This window comes from Amblyomma mixtum, chromosome 8 (assembly GCF_055824585.1).
Source record: "Amblyomma mixtum isolate Tamu chromosome 8, ASM5582458v1, whole genome shotgun sequence".
Classification (NCBI taxonomy): Eukaryota; Metazoa; Arthropoda; class Arachnida; order Ixodida; family Ixodidae; genus Amblyomma; species Amblyomma mixtum.
In genome coordinates, this window is record NC_143019.1 from 133,527,611 (window position 1) to 133,552,219 (window position 24,609).

Sequence of the window (24,609 nt, forward strand, 5' to 3'; positions counted from 1 at the left end):
GCTGTAGTTTGGTTTGTGCTGCTCGTGACAAAATGATTTCTCTCACAGTGACAGCTACGTGGGTCACTTTCTTTTGGTGTTTGTGGTATCGTCAGTGTTGTAGTATGTTGTGACTGTAAGCACCACGTGAGACGAGGACTGGGCATGTGTGAGAATGCAGCACCCGTGTCTGAGAGGTTGCTCAGCAGCTGTCCTTGTGACCTGCTCATTCCAAGGAGGGCCAAGCATAGGGCATTGCTGATGCTGTTGCTTTTTGCAATCTTGCAGCATTCTACAGATGTCAGCACCCGTGCTCAAGAAGGAGGCTTTGGTGAGTAGCTTCCACTCCCGTCACGATTCTGCTCCCTCTCCAAACGGGAATATTTTTGGGGGTGGGGTTGGGGGTGGGGGGGAGGATGTTTGAGAATATGTGAAAGCTCTGCTTATATTAATTATTAAAAAAACACCTTTGAATAGAGTCCTTGCTAATGTACTATGGAGGAAGCGCTGCCATTTCCTTCAGGCACACGTACAGCTTGGCCACGCCAGCTGTGTTAAAGGAAAATACCTGAGAACATTTTTTTTTAAGTTCATGCATTTTAACGGAACTTCAAGCGTAGGACCTTCTTAGTCTCTCAATCTTTTGTGCTGAATTTCGCAGCTTTGTGACGTTTTCTTTTTTTCCGATAAAAGTTGTTTTTAATTAAGCTTTCCCATTCTGCTATCTCATTTGAGGCAGTTTGTGTCGTCGCACACTGCCTGTGCATCGGGTACTCATTTTTGTGTTTGGTGAATGAGAAAAACGTCAGCTTTGTTTTTGGTTATTTCAGGTGATGGGCTGTCACCAGATAAAAGTTCATCTGTTTTACTATGCCCTGAATGTTTTTGTAGAAGACAGTTCTGGGAAGTAAACTTGCCTGTTGTAAGATATGAATCATCTGTAATGCTGAGACCACCGATACCTAATGTTTATGCTTCTTTTTTTGCTCTGGTTGGGCAAAATTTGTACTTCCGACTTGTTTGAAATGTTGTCCTATAATGTAGACTGACTTCACATAGGGGTTTTATTGTAAGATGCTCAGCCTGGTCAGCATCCCTGTGGCTGTGACCCCAATACAGATGCCCAGCTTTTGATGCCCCTAAAGCTTAGTAATAAAAGGTCAGCAGGAGTATATGTGTGTAGCCACGTTTACAGGAATGCAGCAGTAGTGTATTGTATCCACTTCCTGGCATGTCACACTTGTGTAAACGGGGATTGTGCATCCCTAGGAGAGCACAGCGCTAATTGGCCAGGCAAGGGCAGATCGGGAAGGGCAAGTCGACTCTCGTGGAGCATGCAAGTTGGCTGTGCGTAGCCAGTTGGACCTGCCTCCCATCCGTAGCCGAAGCAGATGGCGCACAAGGTACCAGTGGCTTACCCTATTGCAGGGCTTGGTGTGATTCATGCAGATGGTGATGTATTGGCTGAGTAACATACACTCTGAAATGTGATGCTCACCTGTTGCAGTGGTGTAAATGTGGCTTGGCAATGAGCTGGGTGGGGTCGTGTTTGTCTGTCTCGCAGAGGGAGGCCATCCAGCGGACGCGAGACCAGGTGGCCTACCTACGCATCGTCCTCGAGGACCTCAAGTCGGAGGCCCAGGAGCGTGAGTCATTCGAACCCTGGAACGGGGCGACCCACAGTCACATGTCATTAACTCCCAGAACAATACGCGATTGGAACAAACTGTCTTCAGACACTGCTTGTAGTATGTCTAATGATGTTTTCTTTTCTGCCTTATAATAACCATTTCAGTTTCGTGGTTCTGTGAAATTTTTTCTGTTTTTGTTTTTTCTTTGTTTTCATGCAATTTGGACTTGTTTCCCTGGCTGACACTGCTCATGTTATGTTCTTTTTTTTATGTATACCCTCTCCCACTGTAATGCCGTTTGGCGCTGTGGGTAAATAAATAAATAAATTAATTAATTTCGAGAAAGGCTGTTAGGGACCAGATGCAGTGACTGTGGATCTGCCCAAGAGAAGTGGGGGAATTCCGCTTGGAAATGTTGCAGAACTGCGTATGTATTGGACCGCCTTGTGGCCTTGAGCTCTCTAGAGACACAATGGAAAGCAGGCCCGATATTATTCCACCATAAAGGTTGCATGAAAGTTTTAAAAAAAATTATTAACGCTTTATGTTATTCTGTTGTGTACAGGATAATTTCTGAGTAGTTTCGACTGGAAGCAAAGTAATGCCGGATTTCAGTTATTGCAAGGAACAGGCCCGCTTCTTATATGTATGCTCAGCACGACATTACATTTGTGTTGTATCAGTCTGGTAACAGACAAATATATGGGTCATAATAAGCCCACATGTGTGTGGACTATGTAGGTTACGAAAATGCACTTTGTTTCAATGGAAGCATTTCTTAGAGGGAAATGTTAAATTTGATGCGCAGACCGCCCACAGGTACTTGCAGTGAAAGCACCTTCTTTCACATGGGGAGAGGGCAGCTGTTCTGTCTGGGAGCATGTTGTAGTGGTCTCTTGGAACAGCTCGCAGTAGCCTTTTCTTGGTGTATCGGGTTGGCCTGTTTGTTCATGGTAACTCACAAAACTTGCCTGGCAAATCACTGGTGTTACCTGATGATGCTAGCACAGATGATGGATTAATTATTAAAGTTTGATAACACATTTGTGCGACTATTAGCACTTACGTGAAGTTAATGAGCTGTCTGCATAGTTGCGTCACATGCTGATGTTAACGAAGCACTGCACTGGAAAACACAGTTTTCAAAGAGTACACTTTGAGAGGACAGGCCAGATCGGGACTTTGGTTACTCAAAAGACGGCGCTAAATTGTTGAGGATGTCGCCTAGATCCATCACTGACGTAGTTAGTGCTTGATTTGTTTTCAAAAAGTCAGTGATAAGGCAATTGTTGTCACTATTTTTTGTTATTTGCGTTGCATTAGGTGGTGTTTGATGATAGCACAAAGTTTGACAACTTTTGCTTGTTGGTATCATGTTGCTATGTATAGCCTACAAGACTGAAAAGTACATTTGATATTTGTTAAAGGAACGCTGCAGTCAAATTTTAGTTGGCTTATGTCAGTAGGACTTTTCTGACAGGTTAGTTGGTATATTATCTTGTTTCTTATCTAGTTTCTTCCTGTGTTCGTCATTTCAGAGCGCGCTGTTTATTCAGACGTATCAATAGATTACCGCGTCCTGATTGTAAAGAGGCTACTTTGACATTTAAAAATGCCGGAAAAGGTTAAAAAATAAAAAAAACTGGTGTTATCATTACTGCCCTTTTTTTTTTCAAACAAATTGCAGTGCCTCAGTACAGTTTTTCTATGCACAGATTGCAGAGGCTAGATTCACTTTCAAGTGGGGATCAGAGTCCTTTTGCAGCCCTGATGTCATAAATTTGAATTGACTGGTGAAAAAAATTTGGAGTGGAGTTTCCTAGGCATTGAATGCACCTTTTGATGCCAGACAAACACCGACACGGCCGGAAAGAACCATGGAATCAATTTTCACTAATACAAAAATCAGATGGAGTTATCTTCAGTGTCCCCTTATAACCTTGACATCAGTAAGTCAAAGAAATCACCTCTGTTGACTTAAGTTCTTATCTCAATGAATGGAAGGCACTGACAATATACAACCGACCTTTCTGAAATAACATCCTTCTTAACAGGATATGCTACTAGGCAGAGGCATGCTTTAACAGTAATTCTATTTTAGCCATGCAATAGCTGTTACAAGTATTTTTGTTTTTTGCAAGAACGGCAACTGACTGGAATAACCATAGCAACATTGGAGTTTTGCAATCATCACTGCCATCATTTGCTTCCCTCCTTTGGTAGTGTTCTTTAGTGCCAACCTTTCCTGTTGTTCAATGTTTTCTTTCAATCTGCTGCTGCTTATTTTTTCTTTGCCGTTTTATTGTGTCTGGCCCCACCCTGTTAAAATCCCAAAACATTGGATTGCAGCATATATCAGTCGCTGACCAATTTTTCGGACTCGGCGGGACCCAACAAATGGTCCGAATATTCGAACAGTCCGAAAAATGCATGAACTTAAAAAAATTAAACTTTGCTGTGAAAAACCGGCTTTCAAAATCGCCGCTCCCCATGTTCCGCCTGAAAGCAATAACATGAGACTCTATCTGAGTAATAGCCGTGCTTTCCTCATGTCCGCACCCTGTCACATCATGATACCAGATAGAGGGACGCAGCCGTGGTCATGCCACGAATGAATGCACTCATTGCGCGAAGCAAGAACAGTCAGTTTGCATGGGGCAATGACATTCGCGAAGACCGAGAGGTAACCCACAGGAAGACGCGAGTGGAAGCAAGCGTCTCCGAATGCAGTCCCCCCCTCCCCCCCCCCCGTCTAACGCATTTGCTGCCCTGCACCACGGGGTGCATCGTCCAAGCCGCAGCAGACGCTGCAGCTGTCCCGCTGTACCGTTTTCAATGCAATCGCACGCCCTTTGTAGGCCATCTCGATAGCAATGGAAAGCATCTCATTATCTCGAATGGCAACGATGGAGAACAAGCCGCATATCTCATCGCACCAGTCATCCACTGCAAGTTGCACGCCGACCATCGCACACTACTCCTTTTTCTGCATCACTCTTTTCTCGAACAGCTTCAGACTGGAACGCCTTCCCTATGACATCGTCATCATCGCTTTGCCATCTGTTTTTCAAGCGCATGTAACAGATCATCTTCAATGTTATTCATTGCTGTTTTTTCACATTTTCAAGTGTATTCCCACCCCTTATGTAACACCCCCTGAAAAGGGGGCCTTTAAGGAATAAAACTGAACTGAACTGAACTGATCCAAGCCAGTCCGATTGTGCCCAAAGAGTCGATTCTGTTTAAATCCAAGATGGCGCCTTTCACGGTGGCGGCAAAGGGATTGGTAGTGACATCGATGCCCGCTCGCGTGTATATTAGGTTGAAATAACAAACTATCAGTTGAAAAACGATCATCAGAATATTGTTGGTGCCTATTTTAGTCCGAAAATTCGAACTTTTAGACTCCGCAATGTTCGAAATAGCGGTCGTGAAAATGGACACGCTCCTATGAGGTGCGCGACGGTTCCTCAGCGAAGTCCGAAATATCGCGCTAGTCCGAATTATTGGAGTCTGAAATATCGGTCAGCTACTGTAAGACCACTTTCTCCCTTTCTTCTTTCGCTTCCTTCTTTATCCCTTCCTCTACGGCGTGGTTCCAGTGTCCGCCGAGATATGTGAGACAGTCACAGCGTCATTTCATTTTCTTAAAAAACAAAACAAAATCAAAAGTATCTATCTATAAATAAAATAAACCTACGCATCCCTGCTTAAACTGTAAAGTGGCTAGCTGTAAAGCAGGTGCCATCGTGCTTCTCCTCTTCCCCTCATATCGCAACAGGGCAGCGGCAACTGCGGCAGGCCCGTACCGAGTGCGAGGCGGCCGAGCGGGACGCAGGGCGGGTACGGGAGCGGCTCTCCGTGCGGTGCCAACAGTTGGGCACCCTGCAAGAGTCCCTGGAGGGCAAGCGCCAGCAACTGGTCGAGTGCCACCGCCGGCGTCAGGCGCTGGTGCGCGCCTACGTCGGAGACCTCGCCCGTGACATCTTCCCCATCGAGGAGCATCCCTGGCCCGACAGGTAGGCTAGCTCATGGAACTTGCAGGAATCTCCAGGGATGCCACGTTTCGCAACCTTCGTTTTCCCAAAATCCAGGCAGAGTGGGTGAGGGAACAAAAGGGGGTTAATGACATCCTAGTCGAAATCAAGAGGAAGAAGTGGGCTCCGGCAGGGCATGTAATGCGAAGGCAAGACAACCGCTGGTCCTCTAGGGTAACGGAGTGGATTCCAAGAGAAGGCAAGCGTAGCAGGGGGCGGCAGAAAGTTAGGTGGGCGGATGAGGTTAAGAAGTTTGCTGTCATACGGTGGCCGCAACTGGCGAAGGACAGGGTTAATTGGAGAGACATAGGAGAGGCCTTTGCCCTGCAGTGGGTGTAGTCGGGCTGATGGTGATGATGTTAGCAGCCAGTGCCAGACTGTGTATACGACACCTCCGTCTGTTGACCGTCAGGAACTGGCAGCATGCAAGGAACCACAGACTGGCGAAAAATTTGTAGCATACCAGCGTGACCTTTTTGTGGCGCTGGCCACTCACTGATTGGGGTGGCCATTGGGAATGGGATCCCAAGAAGCTCTTACCAAATGGCTAAAGCAGCTGAAATGGTTGTTGCGCTGTGCTGTAATACAAAGCGTCATTATACCGTCGGCCAGGGTGATGTACAAGTTGCTGTCGAAATATGCACATGCTTAGTACGACTGCATTCCATGTTGTATGACAGCCAATGCTCCACGGGAGGCTGGAGGTACTTGCAGTCTCATAGACACACAAGTTTATGGACAATTACTTGTTATTTGGAACAAGTTAAGGCAACTTGGACGTTAGCACTGCTAAATAGTGGTGCAGTAGCTGTGCCCAAAACCAGTGACTACAACGTTGTTTCTTTTTGCTTATTAATATATATATATTTCCTGAAGGCTTTTTCTGAAACATGGTCGTAGTGATCATTGTATCAGGACATAGCATTTTAATGTAGAAAATGTGCCTCTAGTTCGAAAAAGCGATTTAAGCAAATGCGTCTCCTCCCGGGCTCTGTACAGCAAGAAAAAAAGACTAGTGCTGGTGGTGCGGCCACACTGTTGCACTTTCAACAACACCGAATGTGACGACCACTTGAGCTGCTTCAGCCAGTCAGCTCTTCCAGGGATCAGTCCTCAGGGGTCTGATGCTTCTGTGTGGACCCAGGGTCCTACCTGTTCCATCTGTGTGACAGTGCTGGCTCAGATTCATTCACTAATGACGGATGTCAATTTTCGATGGTTAGCAGCTGGAGGCACCACCTACGACATTTCAAGGAGGGGTGGCAACTCCAGGAAAATTAAAGGGGAAACAAGTCTGAGACAGCAGGGCTGCTTTCAAGTGCATGCATCAGCTGTTTAAGATAACAAGGAAAAGTTTGTTTTCTGGAACGGAAGGGTGAGAAGATGTTTTTGCAGGGCAAAAATTAGCACCTAAAATGTCTTGTGCATGGTTTTTAGCATTTCGCTCGGATTTGATTTTACATATACGATGGGAAATTCCATACTAAGACTGCGTAGTAGCGAGCTAGCTGGTGCATGATGTTAAAAGACCTGTAAAGCTGTTTTAATGTAGGCATGCATTTAAGGTTTACGTTTGTGCGTCTGGTTTCCATATGTCCATCCATCTAGGCCCATCCTCTCGGACCTAGGACCATTCAGAAGCACAAGGTGCTGCTTGAACGTGGTTCAGAAATTCTCGTTTCCTGTAAGCGTTGTTGTCCTAATTTATCAGCTTGGGTAACAAATCGATGCCCCAGCTTTGTGGGAAGGTGATGCATCTGCAGTTTGAAAGCACATTGTTTGACTTGACAGAAGAGTCGGCGGCAAAGATGTTGGCCACTTCCCCTGCTTGAGGTTGGGCGGTGCTCGTGCAGTGGCAGTGGCGGGGACAACACCGGTGGGGGCCAGGAGCTTCGGGAGCTGGAGGAGGCCCAGCAGACGGTGTACGTGCGTGGCCGATGGGTGCACCTGGCACGCACCGAAGGCTGCTACACCCTGGTCGGGGTGCAGCTGCCCACCAGCGGGGACTACTCCCAGTACTGCCACTGGCGTGAGTCTCCCACCACTCATCCCCAATTAACACAGGTGATCGGCCCAGTATTGGAAATGTATGGTTTCAGTCTGCTCCTTTGTTGGGCCGACCTTCGCCGACACCTTTCCAATGTTGGGCCGACCTTTGCTGATACCTTTCCAATGTTGGGCCGATGAGCTGTGCTGCTGGGGTCCACTCAGATTCGCACAAAAAAAGCTGCGTCCCGCTTGGGGGCAACAACACTGGAGACGAGGCATTGTGATCAGCAAACCAGAGGTGTCTGAGGTGTTCTCCACTGATTCTTGCGCCCAGTGCTTGTAAACATGCAGTGAACAACTGTGGAGGGATTTTGTCCCTTTGTCCCAACATGCTTTCTGATTGGCAGTTTGGTAATCCTCCTGTGGGGGACTACGGTCGCAGTGCACTCATTGCAGATATTTAGCAGCATGTTTACACATGCCTCCTTGCACCCTGGACAGCCCCGTCTCTGAGAACAGTCCAACCGCTTAGTTCTGGTTTCGTTTTTCTGAGCTTCACGCCAGCCCACAGCAAGGGCAGCTCGACCAGCCAGCATCAGACAGGCAACCTAGCCCAGCTGAGCACAGTTTGGGATGCTGATTGGCACGTCGCTGTTTTTGCCCTTTTTCTGTCGCTCGCCGCTTGAGCTCTGCTGAGCGTTTTACTTTGCTTCAGCCCGCATGGTTCCATTCTTCCAGTGCGCCAAAACCGTGCTCGCGTTTGTCATGTGCCATTTGCCATTTGTGCGGTGAAGCCTCCTCACAAGCTATGGTGCCGTTTATGATATGTGTGATGCAATAACTGGGGAGCTCCACCACATTGATTTGATTTGATTTTTTGATTTGATTTATTTGTTTCCTTTGTGATGGAGAAAGAGGAGCAAGAGCAAAAGGCGAAACGCCTGACGATGGCTCTTGCCCCGCATACAGTTTGGCACAAACAGTCATTTAACATAGATTTATGCGAAAAGTCCCACACCAAGATCTTCGGGGGAAATAAGAAAATGTCACAGCACTGAGGGGAAAAAAAAGGTAAATAAATTATGCAACGGAAAAAAAAAAAATGCGTATGTAGCAAACAATACACCATACATTCCAACACAGAATAAGAAGCAAATGTTCACAACTTTGAGCATGGTTGTTGCAAGTTTAGCAACATGATAGAAACATCATAATAGCAACACACAACAGCAAGATTCAAAACGGTAATGCACTCCCAGAAAATACAAATATGAACAGAAACATGGCAGATTAAGTGAATTCCAAGTTATTTTCGAGCAGCAGAGCTTTAAGCGTGTTCTTAGAGACATTAGCACTCAGATCTGTATTTTGTTCAGAAGGCTAGCTGTTTGATATTCAATAAGTCGTCGTCCATAACTCGTCCTTACTTTGGGTGGCCGTAAAGTTTTCCTACGGAGTGTGTATGCAGGAGCTGCATTGGAGTTTTGTACTCTGTAAAGCTTCGCTTTCTTTATGTACTGAAGTAATTTGAAATAATAAACTTGATTGGCCTTTAACATTTTATATTTTAGGAAAAGCGGTCTTGTACACAGTAATTCCGGTGGGCCTTGGTATTGCTCAAATATTCTTAACACTTTTTTTTTAGGCTAATTAACCTTGTGTAGTTGTGACTTGTAGTGGTACCCCAGACTGAAGCACAGTAGGAAAGCTCGAAATAAAAGAGTGAGTAATAAAGAACAGTCCGTAACCATGGAGGGATGAGTGGGCAAATCTTAAACAGGCAGCCAATTATTTTACTAAGGTCAGCTATGAGGCTGTTGACATGAGAATTCCATGATAAGCTTTCCTCAAACCACACACCTAAAAATTTCTGGGCTTTGACTTGAGCTATTCCTTTACCATCAAACAAAATATCTATGGCAGAATTCCTAGGCTTGTTTATTGGTGCAAACAATATGTATTTGGTTTTCTCAATGTTCAAGCATAATTTATTTGTGTTTAACCAAGTTGACAGGTGGAGCAAATAGTTATTGACAGCATGTTCAATTGCCGGGATTGAGTGGCTAGAGAAAAAGACGTTAGTATCATCTGCATACATGATTACACCAACAGTGAATGATGTGGGAGGTTGCTATGATTTCGGAGCAGTTTTGCTTTGATGCTTCCAACAGTGTGCACGCAATAAAGCATTAATGGGAACGTAAAAAGTACTCACTGCCGTAAACTACAGTGTGCCGTGCTGTTCTCATCTCAGAATCAGGCAACCACTGCCCAGTCTTTCACCAAATAAATGTGTGATGCCAGCAGTTCTTGACAGTATTTTTCAGGGTCATTTGATAATTCAAAACTTCAGATAATTCAGACATTTTTGCCTGTTCCTTAAAGTTCGGATTAGTGACCTTTTACTGCATACTTAGAATAAACACGGGTACAACAAAGTAAAACCCCCGGACCTATTTCACCCTATTTAGATGACTGTATGTTTATTTTCGTTTAAAGTAAGGACTTCGTTCACCCTTTATAAAGCGCAAGGTGTATGCGTGTCCCGCATCAATACAGATATTAAAATAGCACTCAGAAGGATTCCAGAAATTGAATGGCATCACTTTCAAATCGTTTCGACCACTGATGTTGTAGGAAAACAGGATAAACATCTCTACCAATGACACTGTGAGAAGACCTCGAAATGTAGTACATATCCTTAGCTCAGTCTTATCCGCGTATAAGAAAACTTATACTAGAATTGAAAATTGCTTCAAGAAATAATTATGAGGCAGTTGACTAATGGGAAAGGCTCCAAAGCTCAACAGTTTTTCAAATTTTATTTTTCCAGCCTAAATGGGCCACGTCCAAGCGCGGGCGTGTACACGGCCGTGCTTGTAAAAACACACAGAACATCAAGAAAGCCTATTATCGAAAGGGAAACACATGCTGGATGGTTTGTTTGGTCCTTCGGTGGTATCTGGCAGGCAAAGATATGGCACGTAGGAGCACCGTTGTCAGTTTGTCGGCAGTTGAAGCAAGTGGGACAGCATGAGTCCCGTTGTCCTGCTAAGGGTTAAAAAAGAAACGGCCGCAATAAACGGCTTTGGTCGTGGTGGCGCGCGTATCATGGAATGATGGCTCACCACAGAGAGTCTTCGACGGGCAGGTGACACTCAGGCCTGTGCACATGTCAGCAAACAGTACTGTCATGGCTTCTCTGCGATTAGTCATTTCTCGACAGTAAGGTGGCCTTTCTCAGTGGCATGAGAAGAGAGCTCAGTGTTTCCGTGAGTAGTCCTCGGTGCCATCCAGATACAGTTTTCGCTGTTTAGCCGCGGGTATGCGCCATCCTGCTGAACTGCATCAACATGAACATAATCACAGAAGACTCAGACTGCATGCAGGTGCTGGTGTGCAGCTGTGTCCTCTCACACCGAATCATTGCAAACTCATTACTGGCAGGAACATGTGGCATAGTTCTATGTACAAAAGTTAGCGCAAAACACGAGACATTCAAAAGAAAGGTGGACAAGGCAATGCGCTTGTCCTGTCCACCTTTCGTGTGAATGTCTATTGTTTTGCGCTAACTTTTGCACGTTGAACTATGCACCGACTAGCCCAGCAACAAGTGTTACTTGTGAACATGTGGCAGCCTGACATGTGTGCAGGATGCATCAGCTGTGCCAGTACTGGTCTGTCATACTGGTTGTGTGATTCATCATCATCATCAGCCTGACTACGCCCACTGCAGGGCAAAGGCCTCTCCCATGTCTCTCTCCAACTAACCCTGTTCTTTGCCAGTTGCGGCCACTGTATCCCCGCAAATTTCTTAATCTCATCCGCCCACCTAACTTTCTGCCGCCCCCTGCTATGTTTGCTTTCTCTTGGAATCCACTCCGTTACCCTTAAGGACCAGCGGTTATCTTGCCTTCGCATTACATGCCCTGCCCAAGCCCACTTCTTCCTCTTGATTCCGACTAGGATCTCATTAACCCGCGTTTGTTCTCTCACCCACTCCGCCTATTCCGATCTCTTAACGTTACACCCATCATTTTTCTTTCCATAGCTCGCTGCGTTGTTCTTAACTTAAGCTGAACCCTCTTTGTTAGCCTCCACGTTTCTGCCCCATAGGTGAGTACCGGTAGGATACAGCTGTTGTATACTTTTCTCTTGAGGGACATTGGTAAACTTCCATTCATGACCTGAGAGAACCTGCCGTATGCACTCCACCCCATTCTTATTCTTCTAGTTATTTCCCTCTCATGATCCGGATCAGCTGTCACTACCTGATGTGATTACTGGTATGATTGTACTGGTATATAATTGTGTACCAGCTCACTGAGCTGACCGCCTTACCCGTGAGTATGCTCTGTTGACTCCCCCTTTGCGTGCATTGTTGCGTGCAGTGGCAGAGCAGCAGGAGCGTGCGTGGCCGGCACCCGAGGAGCCCTGCAATGTGGGCTACACGCTGTCGGCGGGGCTCATGTACGCCGCCCAGATGGTGGCCGTCCTGGCCTTCTACCTCGATGTGCCCCTGCCCCACAGCCTCTGCTACAGGTAGGACAGTTGGCATGGACGTACCATTCTGTGCACAAGTAATAGACCTCCCCCCCCCCCCCCCCTTGAAGTTCCGACCCCTGCCACTCTGTGTGGGGGCGCCACTTGACAAAGCACTTCTGGTGTCAAGACAGGTCTGTTGTGCCGGTCTCGATACCAGGGGTTGGATTATGGAACCATAGCAGTCTTAAAACAGGCTCAAAATCTTCACAAACCCCCCTTCTTCTATTGGCCTGTACGAACTGGCGGATGTAGACCAGATTACGATACTCTCGCACCGGGACCGGTTCGTGCATACTCTCAAACCCAGGCGACAGGCACCATCTTCCGCTGGGCTGCCAAGTCGCTGCGAAGTGCCTTCGCGCTATGCACAACAAGCGAGCTTTGTAACCTCTCAGAGTCCTTAAATTTGTCCCTGTCATCCTCCTGGAAGTACAAGAAGTCATCTGCGCACCACTGCTTAGCCTGCGCATGCATTAACAGCCAGAGGAAAAGAAGCAGCTGGGTTGCAGAGCGCTGTGTGCGATGTGCGCAACGTGTGTTGAGAGGTCTGCGGCTGTGGAGTGTTCAGCCTGCATTTTTTCCAATCGGGCTTTAAAAATGCCAGCCTGGATCAAATACGGATTGCTGCGGTGCATACAATAAAATACGAGACGAGTATGAAAGCACCAGTAAGTACTGTGTTTGAAATGGTCGATCTAACTGCGTGGCCATTGCAATACGTTTAGCATTCAGTGACTGTGTTACGGGAACATTCTGGTATGCTTGATGCTTTTGGGACGGGGTAAATAAACGTCTACATTGTGGAGTTGGAAGCCTGTTTACCTGCTGCGACTCGCTCTGCCGCTTTCCTCCGTGCAGAGGTTGTGTGCACCACACCAGTGTCCGTGCAGCCTTAAGCTACAGCATTGATTTTCTGTGTTTACACATTAGCAGCATCAATTTATGTGGTCGCACTGAAATAGCACGATGGCTTGCAGTGTGACCGATAGAATCCTATGAATTTTGTCGAGTGGGGTGGTCCTCGATGAGCCCATTTTGGTCGTTTGTAACTCTCTGTCGCCCACTGATACACTTGCCCTGTCTTGCAATCCACTCGGTTAGCCTTAAGGATGAGTGGTTACCTTGCATAATCTAAAGGGAAGAGGTATACCTCAGAAGGCATACGATTCAAGGTACACATGCCGTAGGTGGTTCACATGCCTCTCGCAGGCTAGCCTGCGACTTCACTAGCTAATGTAAGCTAAATGCAGCTACAAAGCATATGACACCAACCCCGCCTCGGTGGCTCAGTGGTTACGGCGCTCGGCTGCTGACCCGAAAGGCGCGGGTTTGATCCCGGCCACAGTGGTTGAATTTCTTTGTCAGTGCACATTAAAGAACCCCAGGTGGTCGAAATTTCCGGAGCCCTCCACTATGGTGTCTCTCGTAGCCTGAATCGCTTTGGGACGTTAAACCCCCATAAACCAAACTAAACTAAACATGGTTAAAGAATACAGTGCGAAAAGACAAGGACAAGCGAAGAAGTGGACAGGACTGCCGCTGTCTACCAACACATTTATTCAGAGAAACGAGCAGCTTTTATAATTCTTTTGGCTCTTCCTGGTCATTTAGTCGTTCATCGTTCAGTTTTTTTGGTACGGGGGTGACGTTGCATTGCCTCGATGTGCTGTTTCTTCTCTGTTGTGTGCAACAATGTGTATCTGTGTTAGATAGTTTTCCCACACCTGCTGCTTTATCTGTTGATGTGGGTCTTGGATGGCATTATAAAAGCTGCTCGTTTCTCTGAATAAATGTGTTGGTAGTCAGCGCCAGTCCTGTCCACTTCTTCGTTTATCCTTGTCTTTTGGCACTGCATTCTTTAAAGGGGCCCAGAAACACAATCTTAGTTGACTGTTTTGCCTGTTGATTGCATACAGTGAGTTACAATGGGGCCATTAGCCCGGTAGTACCGCGTATGTTCTGTTTTTTAATATTTTAATGTCCTCCCAAAAACAAATTCATGGCTCTGATGGTGTGCCCACACGGTGGCGGGTTTCAGCAGCGGATATGACATCACCTGGTGCGAGCTTGATGATTGGACAAACAGTAAATATACTGCAAATTGTGTGGATAAATAGAGACACATTTTGTCACCTGTCTGCGTTTTATATTACATCAACAAAAACAACTTGTTCGTCTTAAAAGCCCTGCAAAGCAAGTAAAATAAAAATACACCACCTGGGGCTCTGGCATGGAAACGACGCTGCCAGTCTCAGCAAGAACGAGTTGCAGAGAGCAGGCAACCATGGAGTGCAAACTTCCGCGACGTGCTCTGGCAGGCTGTTTTGATTGGTTGCGCCAGGTGCCGTCATCGGGAGAGCGAAATAGGAGTGGGAAGCCCCGCCAAAATCGAGTTGAGGGCAGCGTTTTGTTTGCTTGTATTTTCAAATTTCTTCATTGAATACCAACTCCCGTTCCTGTGCATCGATTCCTGTAATTCTTTTTAAGTCAGCATCTGTGGGACATAAAGAATCCACCTGAAGTATAGCCGGTATCCCCCCAAGCAGTGTTTCGCAGCCCCTTTAACAGCTATCACGCGCGTTAATGACATCCTAGTTGAAATCAAGAGGAAGAAGTGGGCTTGGGCAGGGCATGTAATTCGAAGGCAAGATAACCGCTGGTCCTTAAGGGTAACGGAGTGGGTTCCAAGAGAAGGCAGACGTAGCAGGGTGGGGCAGAAAATTAGGTGGGGGGATGAGATTAAGAAGTTTGCGGGAGTATGGTGGCCGCGGCTGGCAAAGGACAGGGTTAGTTGGAGAGAGACATGGGAGGGGCCTTTGTCCTGCAGTGGGCGTGGTCAGGCTGATGATGATGACTGACCAACAAGCCCAAACAGCCACTTTAGTTCGAACTAAACAACCCTGAAAGTCGTCGGCAGGTGTTGTGCTTGTGCACTTCTCTCCTGAAGTGGGCCTTTCTTTCCACTCTTCACAGCCAGTTTGGTGCGAGGGACGAGAGTGAGGAGGACTTCCGCAACTGGGTGGCCCGCCTCAACAGCAATGTGCTGCACCTGTGTGCCTCCCAGGGCCTGGAGCCCCCCCTGCTGCGGCCCCGGACGACCCTGCGCAACCTCTCGCTCCTGGTGCAGCACCAGGGCAGCATCAGGTCAGAACAACTGCCCCCCACTCCTCTCTCTGGCACCCGCACTGTGGGGGGGGGGGGGGGCTGGGTTAAAAGGACTTGCATAGAAGGAAGACGCAGTGGAACTGCTAAACTTACTTTTTTTTATTCGGATAGCAGTCAGGTTCTCATCAGCAAAATGTTAAGGTAGAAGGAAGCCTTTAATGCCTCATCATTGTAAGCAGGATTTGTCGACAGAAACGTCGTGCTTTTCAATTGGTCGAAACGGTCGTGACGTCACAATGCGCGAATTTCAAACGGGGTCAATTGTACTTTGGCTAGTAACCATGTAACCAATTAAAGGGATCGTATAGTGATGCTCCAAGTAAAATAAATAAATAAATAAAACCGAGTAGGAAATCATTGGAGTTGGGGAATCGAACCAGGGTCTCCGGAGTGCGAGACGAACACGCTAGCCACACCTCCATGCCAGCACAATGGTTTGGAATGAATAAAGGTGCGTCTATTCAGTCTAGTGAATAGGGTGTCTTTATTCACTCCCACCTTCCTCCCTTCCCTTAGGGCAAGGTTCTGGTGTCGAATACATTTCCTTTCCTCAAAAACCAATTTACCAAGGAGCAAGGCGTACAGCCAAATGGGCGATGGCGTTCTGTGGACTCCCTGGCAGCGTTGCCAGACGCTGTCGGGTTACACTCTCAGAGGCGAAGCTTAACATCTTAACCACAGATCAGTGACACAAGCAGCAACACTGCGCTTAAGCTTTCGCCTCACCGCACTTTAGGTCAGCAAAGTGCCCCTCTGAATTTATCCTTTGTTTCCAGCTTCTCTGTCTCAAAATTCCCTGATTGGTCAAGAGGGTCGTGGTGTCATCAACACCACGTGACCACCAGTGGACCACTCAAGGGCTCTGCCAAGTTTGAAAATCTGGGGTCACTGTTCAGGGTCAATGTTTGGGGCTCCAGATAAAAAAAGATAAATAAATTTCAGCTGGGTATTCTTTGCTCGAATAATAGTGGTGGGAAGGCCAGCCTGTAATAGAAGTTGAGACGGGGAATCGAGGCAGTGATATCGGTAAAAAGAAATCTGATAGCCTTCCGCTGCATGCCTTCGAGTTTAGATATAAAATGAGGAAACCAGCATAGTATGTTGTATTCAATGACTGATCGTACCAGGGATGTGTATGGCTATTTAGTTTCAGGTGAGGTGAATCTGATGGAACGTCTTAGCGAGCAAAGAGCGGAAAATGACTGGTTTGTTACATGTGATACATGTTTGTCCCACCTTAAATCTGAAGAGATAATTATTCCGAGGTATTTGTATTCAGTAGCTTTTAGTATTGTGCCTCTGTATCTATGCCTCTATATCTCAAGTCTCCTATGTGCAAAAGCTGGGCACTGGTGCTTTTTCCTTCCCAGAGATGGAGCCACCAGTCATGGGGTGACGGGAGCAGAGGGACACATTTATGCAGTGCATGCCATCCTGATAGGCTCAGATCTTTGCTTGCGGGACTGTAGAGGCGAATTGTAGCTCCCCATCATTCGTTATGACTTAGTGGAGTGGCCACATTAGTTCACTGTATCTGAGACTGAAGTGCCATTATCTTGACACATATTTTGACACTGCAAACAACTTGTGAGAGGGAGTATACTGCGCATAGCTTTTGCCGAAAGCAGAGTGAGCCTGTATGGATGACACCGGGCATGTGTGCCAGGAAGGTACGAAGCTTCCCTTCTTCCCGTGCCTGCAGGCTGGGCCCGTTTGAGATGAGCAGTGACCTGTGGGCCTCTCTCGAGGAGAGCCTGGGGCCCGAGCTGCAGCCGAGTGACCCCGACAGCGATGACAATGACGACTGGGAGGACGTCACAGAGGACTCCTCACCCAGGGCAGAGCTTCAGGTGAGCGGCACTTGGCCTTACCATGTCTACTTGCAGCTCATCCTTTTGAAAAAGGGGCGTGTCATATTTATTTATTTATTTATGTATTTTACTCTCAGGGCTTACAAAAAGCATTGCAGAGGGGAGGGGCAGATATACAAATAACACTTTTCAATTTCATTAAGAAGAGGAAAAAATAATAATATAGAAGAAAATAAAGGCAACAACAACGAAATAGAACAAAAAAAAAACGGCATGTATCCAAAGCACATGGGTAGGTTGCAGATACGCAATAGCTTGGTTGAACAGAATGCAGCATATGCAGAATTCAGCAGAATACAGCATCAACATAAAAAAAAAATAAAGGAACAGTCATGCAGAGCATGATAAACGCCTAGTGCGAGTACTAAAATAAAAAAAAGGACTTCAAAATATGTTAGTAAGGGAAGTACGAAAGCGGTGGTTGTCGGTGATAGCAACTAGGGCAGCAGGCAGATGGTTCCAGTCACGGGATGTTTTTCGTAGGAATGAATGTGCATACGTCAGTGTGTTTTGGCAAGGTATGGAGACTTTGTAGCAGTGATCGACATGGGCAGAAACATGAGCAGCATCTGTGATCAGGCGTGATCTGCGTTGATGGTTATGATGATAAATTTTATGGAAGAGGCAAATATGAGAAAACTTACGACGGACAGCGAGAGCGGGCAAATTTTAGACTTTGTTTCATGTTAGTATCACTTGCCGTACGGTGGTAATTATTGAGGATAAAATGAGCAGAGTGATTTTGTACACTCTCCAAAGTTTTATTCAGTGATACATGGCCAGGGTCTTGTATGGATGAAGCATACTTGAGGTTGGGTCGGACATAGGTAGTATATATTTTTTCAGTGAAGATGGAGCTAGTGAATGGAGGGAATGAACCCCTGCACTCTGTGGCTTGCAGGAGCCAAGCGCTTGTGGTGTTTTGGATATAGGTGCTGCTCAGTGTTTGGGACACACCCATTTTACTGGCTTTTCAGCTCAGAGAGAAGGGAAATGCACTGAACGTGGGTAGCGGTCTTTGAACGAAGGCCAGAGGAAGGAGAAGTGAATGCGAAGGGGCCGGCAACCGACCAAAACATGTCACGAGGGAGTTTTTGAAATGAGAAGTCCTTGCGTCATAATAATAGTACCAGGCATGATAAAAAAAGCTAGGCAAGAAATTGTTATCTTGCTTCATAACAGAAATATAACGGAAGTAGGTCGGACACAGTTCTTCATTAAACTTGAGTACTTGAGGTGCATCGCACCGTGGGACCATGCTTCAGTTCACTTAGCCGCCCCCCCCTTCACCATCATTCTCATCCTTATTAGCCCAGGTGATGTTTACTGCAGGACAAATTTCTCTCCCATGACCAATTTGTTGAACTCCAATAACTTGGACGCACGATATTCAGACTTTCCTGAGGCACCGTCATGCATCTTATAGTAATGCGTACATGTTCACTACTGGTATTTTGGGCCATATGGAATCCGAAAGATGGATTTTGAGGCGAAAGCCTTTTATGGCTTGTACTCGTGGCCAAGGTCACCTTCGGTGTAATGCTGTTTTCCACGAATAACGCGGCAACTAATCAGGATAGGAGAAAACGAATATAGTACCATCAGATAGAAAGGACAAAATGCGACTCCGACGCTAAGTTTGATTTCTGTAGAATGATGAGTTAAATAATCATAGCCAACCATAGCAAAAAACAAAGAAAACAATGAAATGCTTCGATATAGCGCGGACGTCGATATAGCGACGGAATGATGTGACATCACATCCTCCGGAAGTCGTCGCAGCACAGTCAGAATTATCACAGAATGTACGGGAAAACGCCGGATTTGTGTCAAATTAGATTTAAAAATGCGTAATTAAGTGTAATTAGTACTTAAGATCACTGAAAGATCAATAGTTTGGGTAAAAATTGCTCAAAAACGAGGAAAAGTGGATGACGTCACGTCAGACAAAAGGACGTCGAAGCAGAGTGATCCGCCGCCAAGCAACAACTGCCGACGCGGTGCGCATGCGCAGCCTAACTTCACTGCTTCCTCTCGCCACGCTCTTCTCCTCTGTTGTGTCATGAATTCAAGTGTGGCGAATTAAAATCAGTGCAGTGAGTTGCAAACACCTTTCGCATTCCCACACTTCAGAGATATCTAAGTGCCTCCAACGAAGAAATTTTTTTCGGACTAAAATAGACGCCCGCCAGCCATACTGTGCAGATTGTCTTTGCAGCCAGGTGTTTGTTTTTCCACCAAACATAAACACAAGCGGACATTGCCGTCACAATCACCTCTTCCCTGTCATGCGAGGTGCCATTTTGGATTTAAATAGAGGTAGTCAGGACAGCCTTAGACTTCAATCCACCAAATGATCGGCAGGCTTTTGTAAAGGATACTCGACAATAGACCATATTCACGCTATCAATCGGGTGATAGAGAAATGCGCAGAATATAACCAGCCCCTATATGTAGCGTTCATTGATTACGAGAAAGCATTCGACTCAGTGGAGACCTCAGCAGTCATGCAGGCATTGCGGAATCAGGGTGTGGAAGAGTGCTATGTGAAAATACTGGAAGATGTTTATAGCGATTGCACAGCTACCATAGTTCTCCATCGGCAATAAAATTCCAATAAGGAAAGGTGTCAGGCAGGGAGACATGATCTCGCCAATGCTCTTCACTGCCTGCTTACGGGAGGTATTCCGGGGCCTGAAATGGGAACAGTTGGGGATAAGAGTTAATGGAGATGGAGAGTTAATGATAATGAGTCGGACGGGCTGGCTTTTACAGGATTGGCTATTTGTTCCTCATTGTTGCCGATCTAGTGAACTCTTCGTTGCCATCGAGGCAGCCAGCGAAGACAGCTCGATTGCATGAAAACGGGACAGTGGCAGCAGGGGGCAGTTGGAGGGGCGTCGGGATGCAACTGGAGACGCTCATTTTATTCCACTTCTTCCACTCAGTTCATTCTCTCTGTCTTCGCAACTGTCATTGCAACGAGGAGTACGCAGTTGTGGTTTCGCAATGTGCGGGGTTTGCATCGTGGCGCACTCAAGCGATGATCCGCAGCCACGTTGTAATCTTGTATTGGTGACCTGAGGTGGTCTCAGGTGCGGACACGGCGAAAGCTTGACTCTGGCTTGAATGCAGTCTCATGAATGGAAGGTGGGAAGCGGTGAAGTTCGTGATTTTTGAAGCCAGTTTTTCAATGCCGAGTAATTTTTTTGAAGTTCATGGATTTTTCGGAATGTTTGGTTATTCAGACAATTTCCAAGTCCTTCCAGGTCCGAAAAATTTGTCACCAACTGTAGCCTGGTGCCAGTTTTTTGACATAAACTTTCTTTGCGTCAGAAGAAGCAGTGAAGGTAATGTAAATAATAAATTCAACATCAGCTGTTCTCTTCTAGCAGGCTTCCACCCCTCAGTATCCACTCAGTTGCCACGAAAGACCATCAGTTTTCTGTTCACTGCATTGCGTCTACTGCCCAGGTCGTTTCCTCCCTTGTTGATTTCTGCCATTGACACAAATTTGTTCTCTAATCCGCACTGCTTCTTAATGTTACCCCTGTTGTTTTCCTTTTCCATGCCTTGCTGTCCTCAGTATAGCATCAAACCTTTTTTTTTATCAGCCTTAATTGGTTTTAGCTCCATATGTCTGTGGTACCAAGACACAGCTGTTAAATTTTCCCCTTTTTTTGAGGATATTGGTAAGCTAGTGCACATTACTTGAAAGTGCCTGCCAAATTTGCTCTAACCTAATCGCATCATTTTTAAGGCGAAAGCCTTTAATGGCTCATACTCGTGGCCATGACTGTCCGTCCGTCTGGTACATCTAAAGTGAAAGTCATGACTAAATGTTACTAGTCACAAGTCATGACTAACTAGTCGTTAATCAGTTGACTAATCAGTCATGACTAGTTAGTCATTAACCAACCATGGCTAGTTAGTCATCAGCTAATTAGTTGTGACTAACTAGTCATTAACTAGTCGTGAGTGCTTAGTCATGACTAGTTAGTCATCAACTAATTAGCCATGACTAATTAATCATTAACCAGTCTTGACTAGTTAGTCATGAGTGGTTAGCCATGACTGGTTAGTCATTAACCAGTTATGAGTAGTTGGCCATTAACCAATCATGATTAGTTAGTCAACTAATTAGCCATGACTAACTAGTCATTAACCAGTCCTCAACTAATTAGTCATGACTAGTTGGTCAATAACCAATCATGACTAGTTAGTCATTAACCAATCATAACTGGTTAGTCGGGGGTCGTGAATAGTTAAAGTTGCGTGGAAAGGCTTTTGCCTCGCACACTTTAGACCATCAAAGTGCCCCCTGAATTTTGAAATTATTTTTTACTTCTAGTAAGGGCAACATGCTTCTCTGGCCTTGTCACTCTCGCGATCATTCTGCACGCACAGACCATCCAAAATGCCCTGCAGTGCTTCCCCGCTGCCCGAGCTGCGATGGAAGAGAGGCAGCAGCAAGGAGAGAGAGCGCGTGTGGAGTGGACAAAGTTGCGGCACGCATCCTCTCCTGCGCTGTTTATGTGGCAGGCACTCTATTCCTACACAGTCCTGTTGGTTGGAATTCGTAAATTGCGTCCAACATGCACAACCACATCTTGTACAGCGCTGCCCACGCTCCATCTGCCATGGTATAGTTTTGTTTCAAGAACGTTAGCTGTTACTCATCCTGTTACGAGATTTCGTGGGGTCTGCTACCACCCTGAGATCACAGCGCCATCTGTGGCAGCAACTAGAAAACAGTGCACCTTGCATTGAGACTTGTAGCGCCATCTACAGCTGACGCTCGTCACTTCGTCTTCCAGACGGTGGCAGCATTTTTACACCTTCAATTGTTCAGAATCAGGTCGCAGCAGCGATGGAACTGCACCAAGAGCTGCAGTAAAATCTATGCTCCCCACAAGTGTGCATGGCATTAGCATGGGCGCTGCACACCATTGGCAAGCCACCATGGTGGCAGCCATGCTGTCGCCATGCCACGCATGGTAAACATCGGCTGCAAAAATTCTGACTCGGGGTAAGCCACTGTCTCAAGGTGACATTTACGGCTTTCGGTGTGGGGACACACCCACAATTGCGATGTCACAGCCTAATTAGTATTTCACGAGTTCTTGTGAGAGTTCGAGCTGAAATGGCTCGTGAAAACATAGTAGCCGGGAAAATGCAGTGCCGGGCTACATAACAGCGGTGTTCTGCTGTGTAAAGCTCGCTGCTGATGTTGAATTCATCATTTACATTATCTTCACTGCTTCTCTCAAAATAAGGAAGGTTTATATTAAAAAGTATCAATGGATGGAATGGTGAACAGCTACAGGCCTTGCAACCTGATGTGGATCTGTGCACTTGCATGCATTTATGTGTAAAGCCTGGATTGGGAACAGTTAGGAATCAGGATTAATGGAGAATACCAGTTATCTGCGATTCACTGGTGGCATTGCCTTGCTAAGCCACTCAGGAGATGAATTGCAAAGCATGATTAATGAGTTAGGCAGGAAGAGCAGAACGGTGGGACTAAAATTTAATATTCAGAAAAAAACCAAAGTCATGTTCAACAGTCCACGAAGGGAACAGCAGTTCACAGTTGGTAGTGAGGAGCTGGAAGTAATAAGGGAATACATCTACTGAGGGAAAGTAGTGACCGCAGATCTGGATCACGAGAATGAAATAACTAGAAGAATAAAAATGGGGTGGAGCGCATATGGCGGGTTCTCTCAGGTCATGAATGCCAGTTTACCAATAACCCTCAAGAGAAAAGTATACAGCACCTGTATCTTATCGGTACTCACGTAGGGGGCAGAAATATGGAGGCTAAAGAAAAGGGTTCTGCTTAAGTTAAGGACAACGCAGCGAGCTGTGGAAGGAAAAATGATACGTGTAACGTTAAGAGACCGGAAGCGGGCGGAGTGGGTGAGAGAACAAACGCGCGTTAATGATATCCTTGTTGAAATCAAGAGGTAGAAGTTGGCTTGGGCAGGGCATGTAATGCGAAGGCAAGATAACCGCTGGTCCTTAAGGGTAATGGAGTGGATTCCAAGAGAAGGCAAGTGTAGTAGGGGGCGGCAGAAAGTTAGGTGGGCGGATGAGATTAAGAAGTTTGCGGGGATACGGTGGCCGCAACTGGAAAAAGACAGGGTGAATTGGAGAGACATGGGGGAGGCCTTTGCCCTGCAGTGGGCGTAGTCAGGCTGATGATGATGATGACAGAAGTAATGGCGCAGTTCCTGAAGGCATCTGTGAATGAAGGTTGCAGTCACATTTTCCCGTGATCAATGCAATTAAAAAAATGCATAAAACAGATATATACATATAGGAGAAAGAGTAAGTATTGGTTGAAGCGAGAAACACTGGCACCACCCTACGTGTGGGGGTCCTTTCATTTCAGCTAAATGACGGGATTGCCACATTGCATGATGAGTGCACTTTAACATTTCTGTTTGTATCAGTGCAGTACATGTAGCGTTGGAGAGGATTTCTTTAGTTACTGTTGCCTTTTACGACCCCTCAAAATTCTCTCGAAATACTTGGTGACATCAAAGTTGTTAGGGCTCACTGTATAGACAGACGTATCCGGTGTCTAGTGTTGTGGCTCTTCCACCTGAGCTGTGGATTGCCCTGAGACTCATGGCTAGTCCCCCCTCCCCCCCTTATTGCAGTGGAGACCCAGCAGCCCCCAGCCGAGCAGCAGCCTCCTCTCCTCGGCCGCTGCCCTGGTCACAAATTTCTGGCGGCCCAAGTGAAGCGCTCCACATCGCCACCACATCCATACACCCTCATGGTCCCCCATCCTTGGTCTCTGTGGACAGCCTGGGGTATCTCTCCATCACGCAAAGCGCTCGTTCTTCGCCAGCAATCACCCTCAGATTATTGCCTCCCGCTCCTGTCTTGTGGCCGAGCAGCACCTGGGACTGTCTCACCGAGTGCTCTTACGTGCCTTTCTTTTATTTTGGTAAATGTGCGACATTGTTTGTTTCCATTCGCAGGCACTGTGCTTTTCATCCAGCCTGTCTCGATACCACAGTGGCGCCCCCCACATTGCAGAAGTGCAAAAGTGTCGGGGGTCAAGTCTCAGCCCTGCACAGCGCTCTTGATGCTTTGTGGTTTGCACCTTGCCTTGGCAGTTTATGTTAATGTGATAGCATTTAGGCTGTCATCTCAGTCACGAAATTTCCTGATTGGTCAAGAGAGGTCACATGACCTTGTGACATCATCACAACCTGCCCACCATGGCAGGTGGCACCCCTGTCGCACGGCCAGTTTCAATGGCCATCGAGTCGAGGGCCTTCGCGATTTTCGGCCGCCATCGAACTCAACGGAGTTGTGTGGTGCTGCTACACGGCAAATCTCAATGGCCATTGACATGGTTCTCGCGTCTTAATGCCA

The 24,609-nt window shown here is 46.6% G+C and overlaps 1 protein-coding gene across 2 annotated transcripts in view; it reads left to right on the plus strand.

Moving 5' to 3' along the window:
* Atg14 (autophagy related protein 14) overlaps positions 1–24,200 on the plus strand; it is a 36,634-nt gene extending 12,434 nt beyond the window's left edge. For both annotated transcript variants that reach the window (XM_089555156.1, XM_089555157.1), the window contains exons 4-11: positions 268–310; positions 1,544–1,625; positions 5,392–5,629; positions 7,501–7,676; positions 12,028–12,178; positions 15,155–15,325; positions 17,049–17,196; positions 23,883–24,200. In XM_089555156.1, coding sequence (XP_089411282.1) covers positions 268–310; positions 1,544–1,625; positions 5,392–5,629; positions 7,501–7,676; positions 12,028–12,178; positions 15,155–15,325; positions 17,049–17,196; positions 23,883–23,966 — 1,093 coding nt within the window. In that variant the 3' untranslated portion in view covers positions 23,967–24,200. The remainder of the gene's footprint in view (positions 1–267; positions 311–1,543; positions 1,626–5,391; positions 5,630–7,500; positions 7,677–12,027; positions 12,179–15,154; positions 15,326–17,048; positions 17,197–23,882) is intronic.
* The last annotated feature ends 409 nt before the right edge of the window (positions 24,201–24,609 follow it).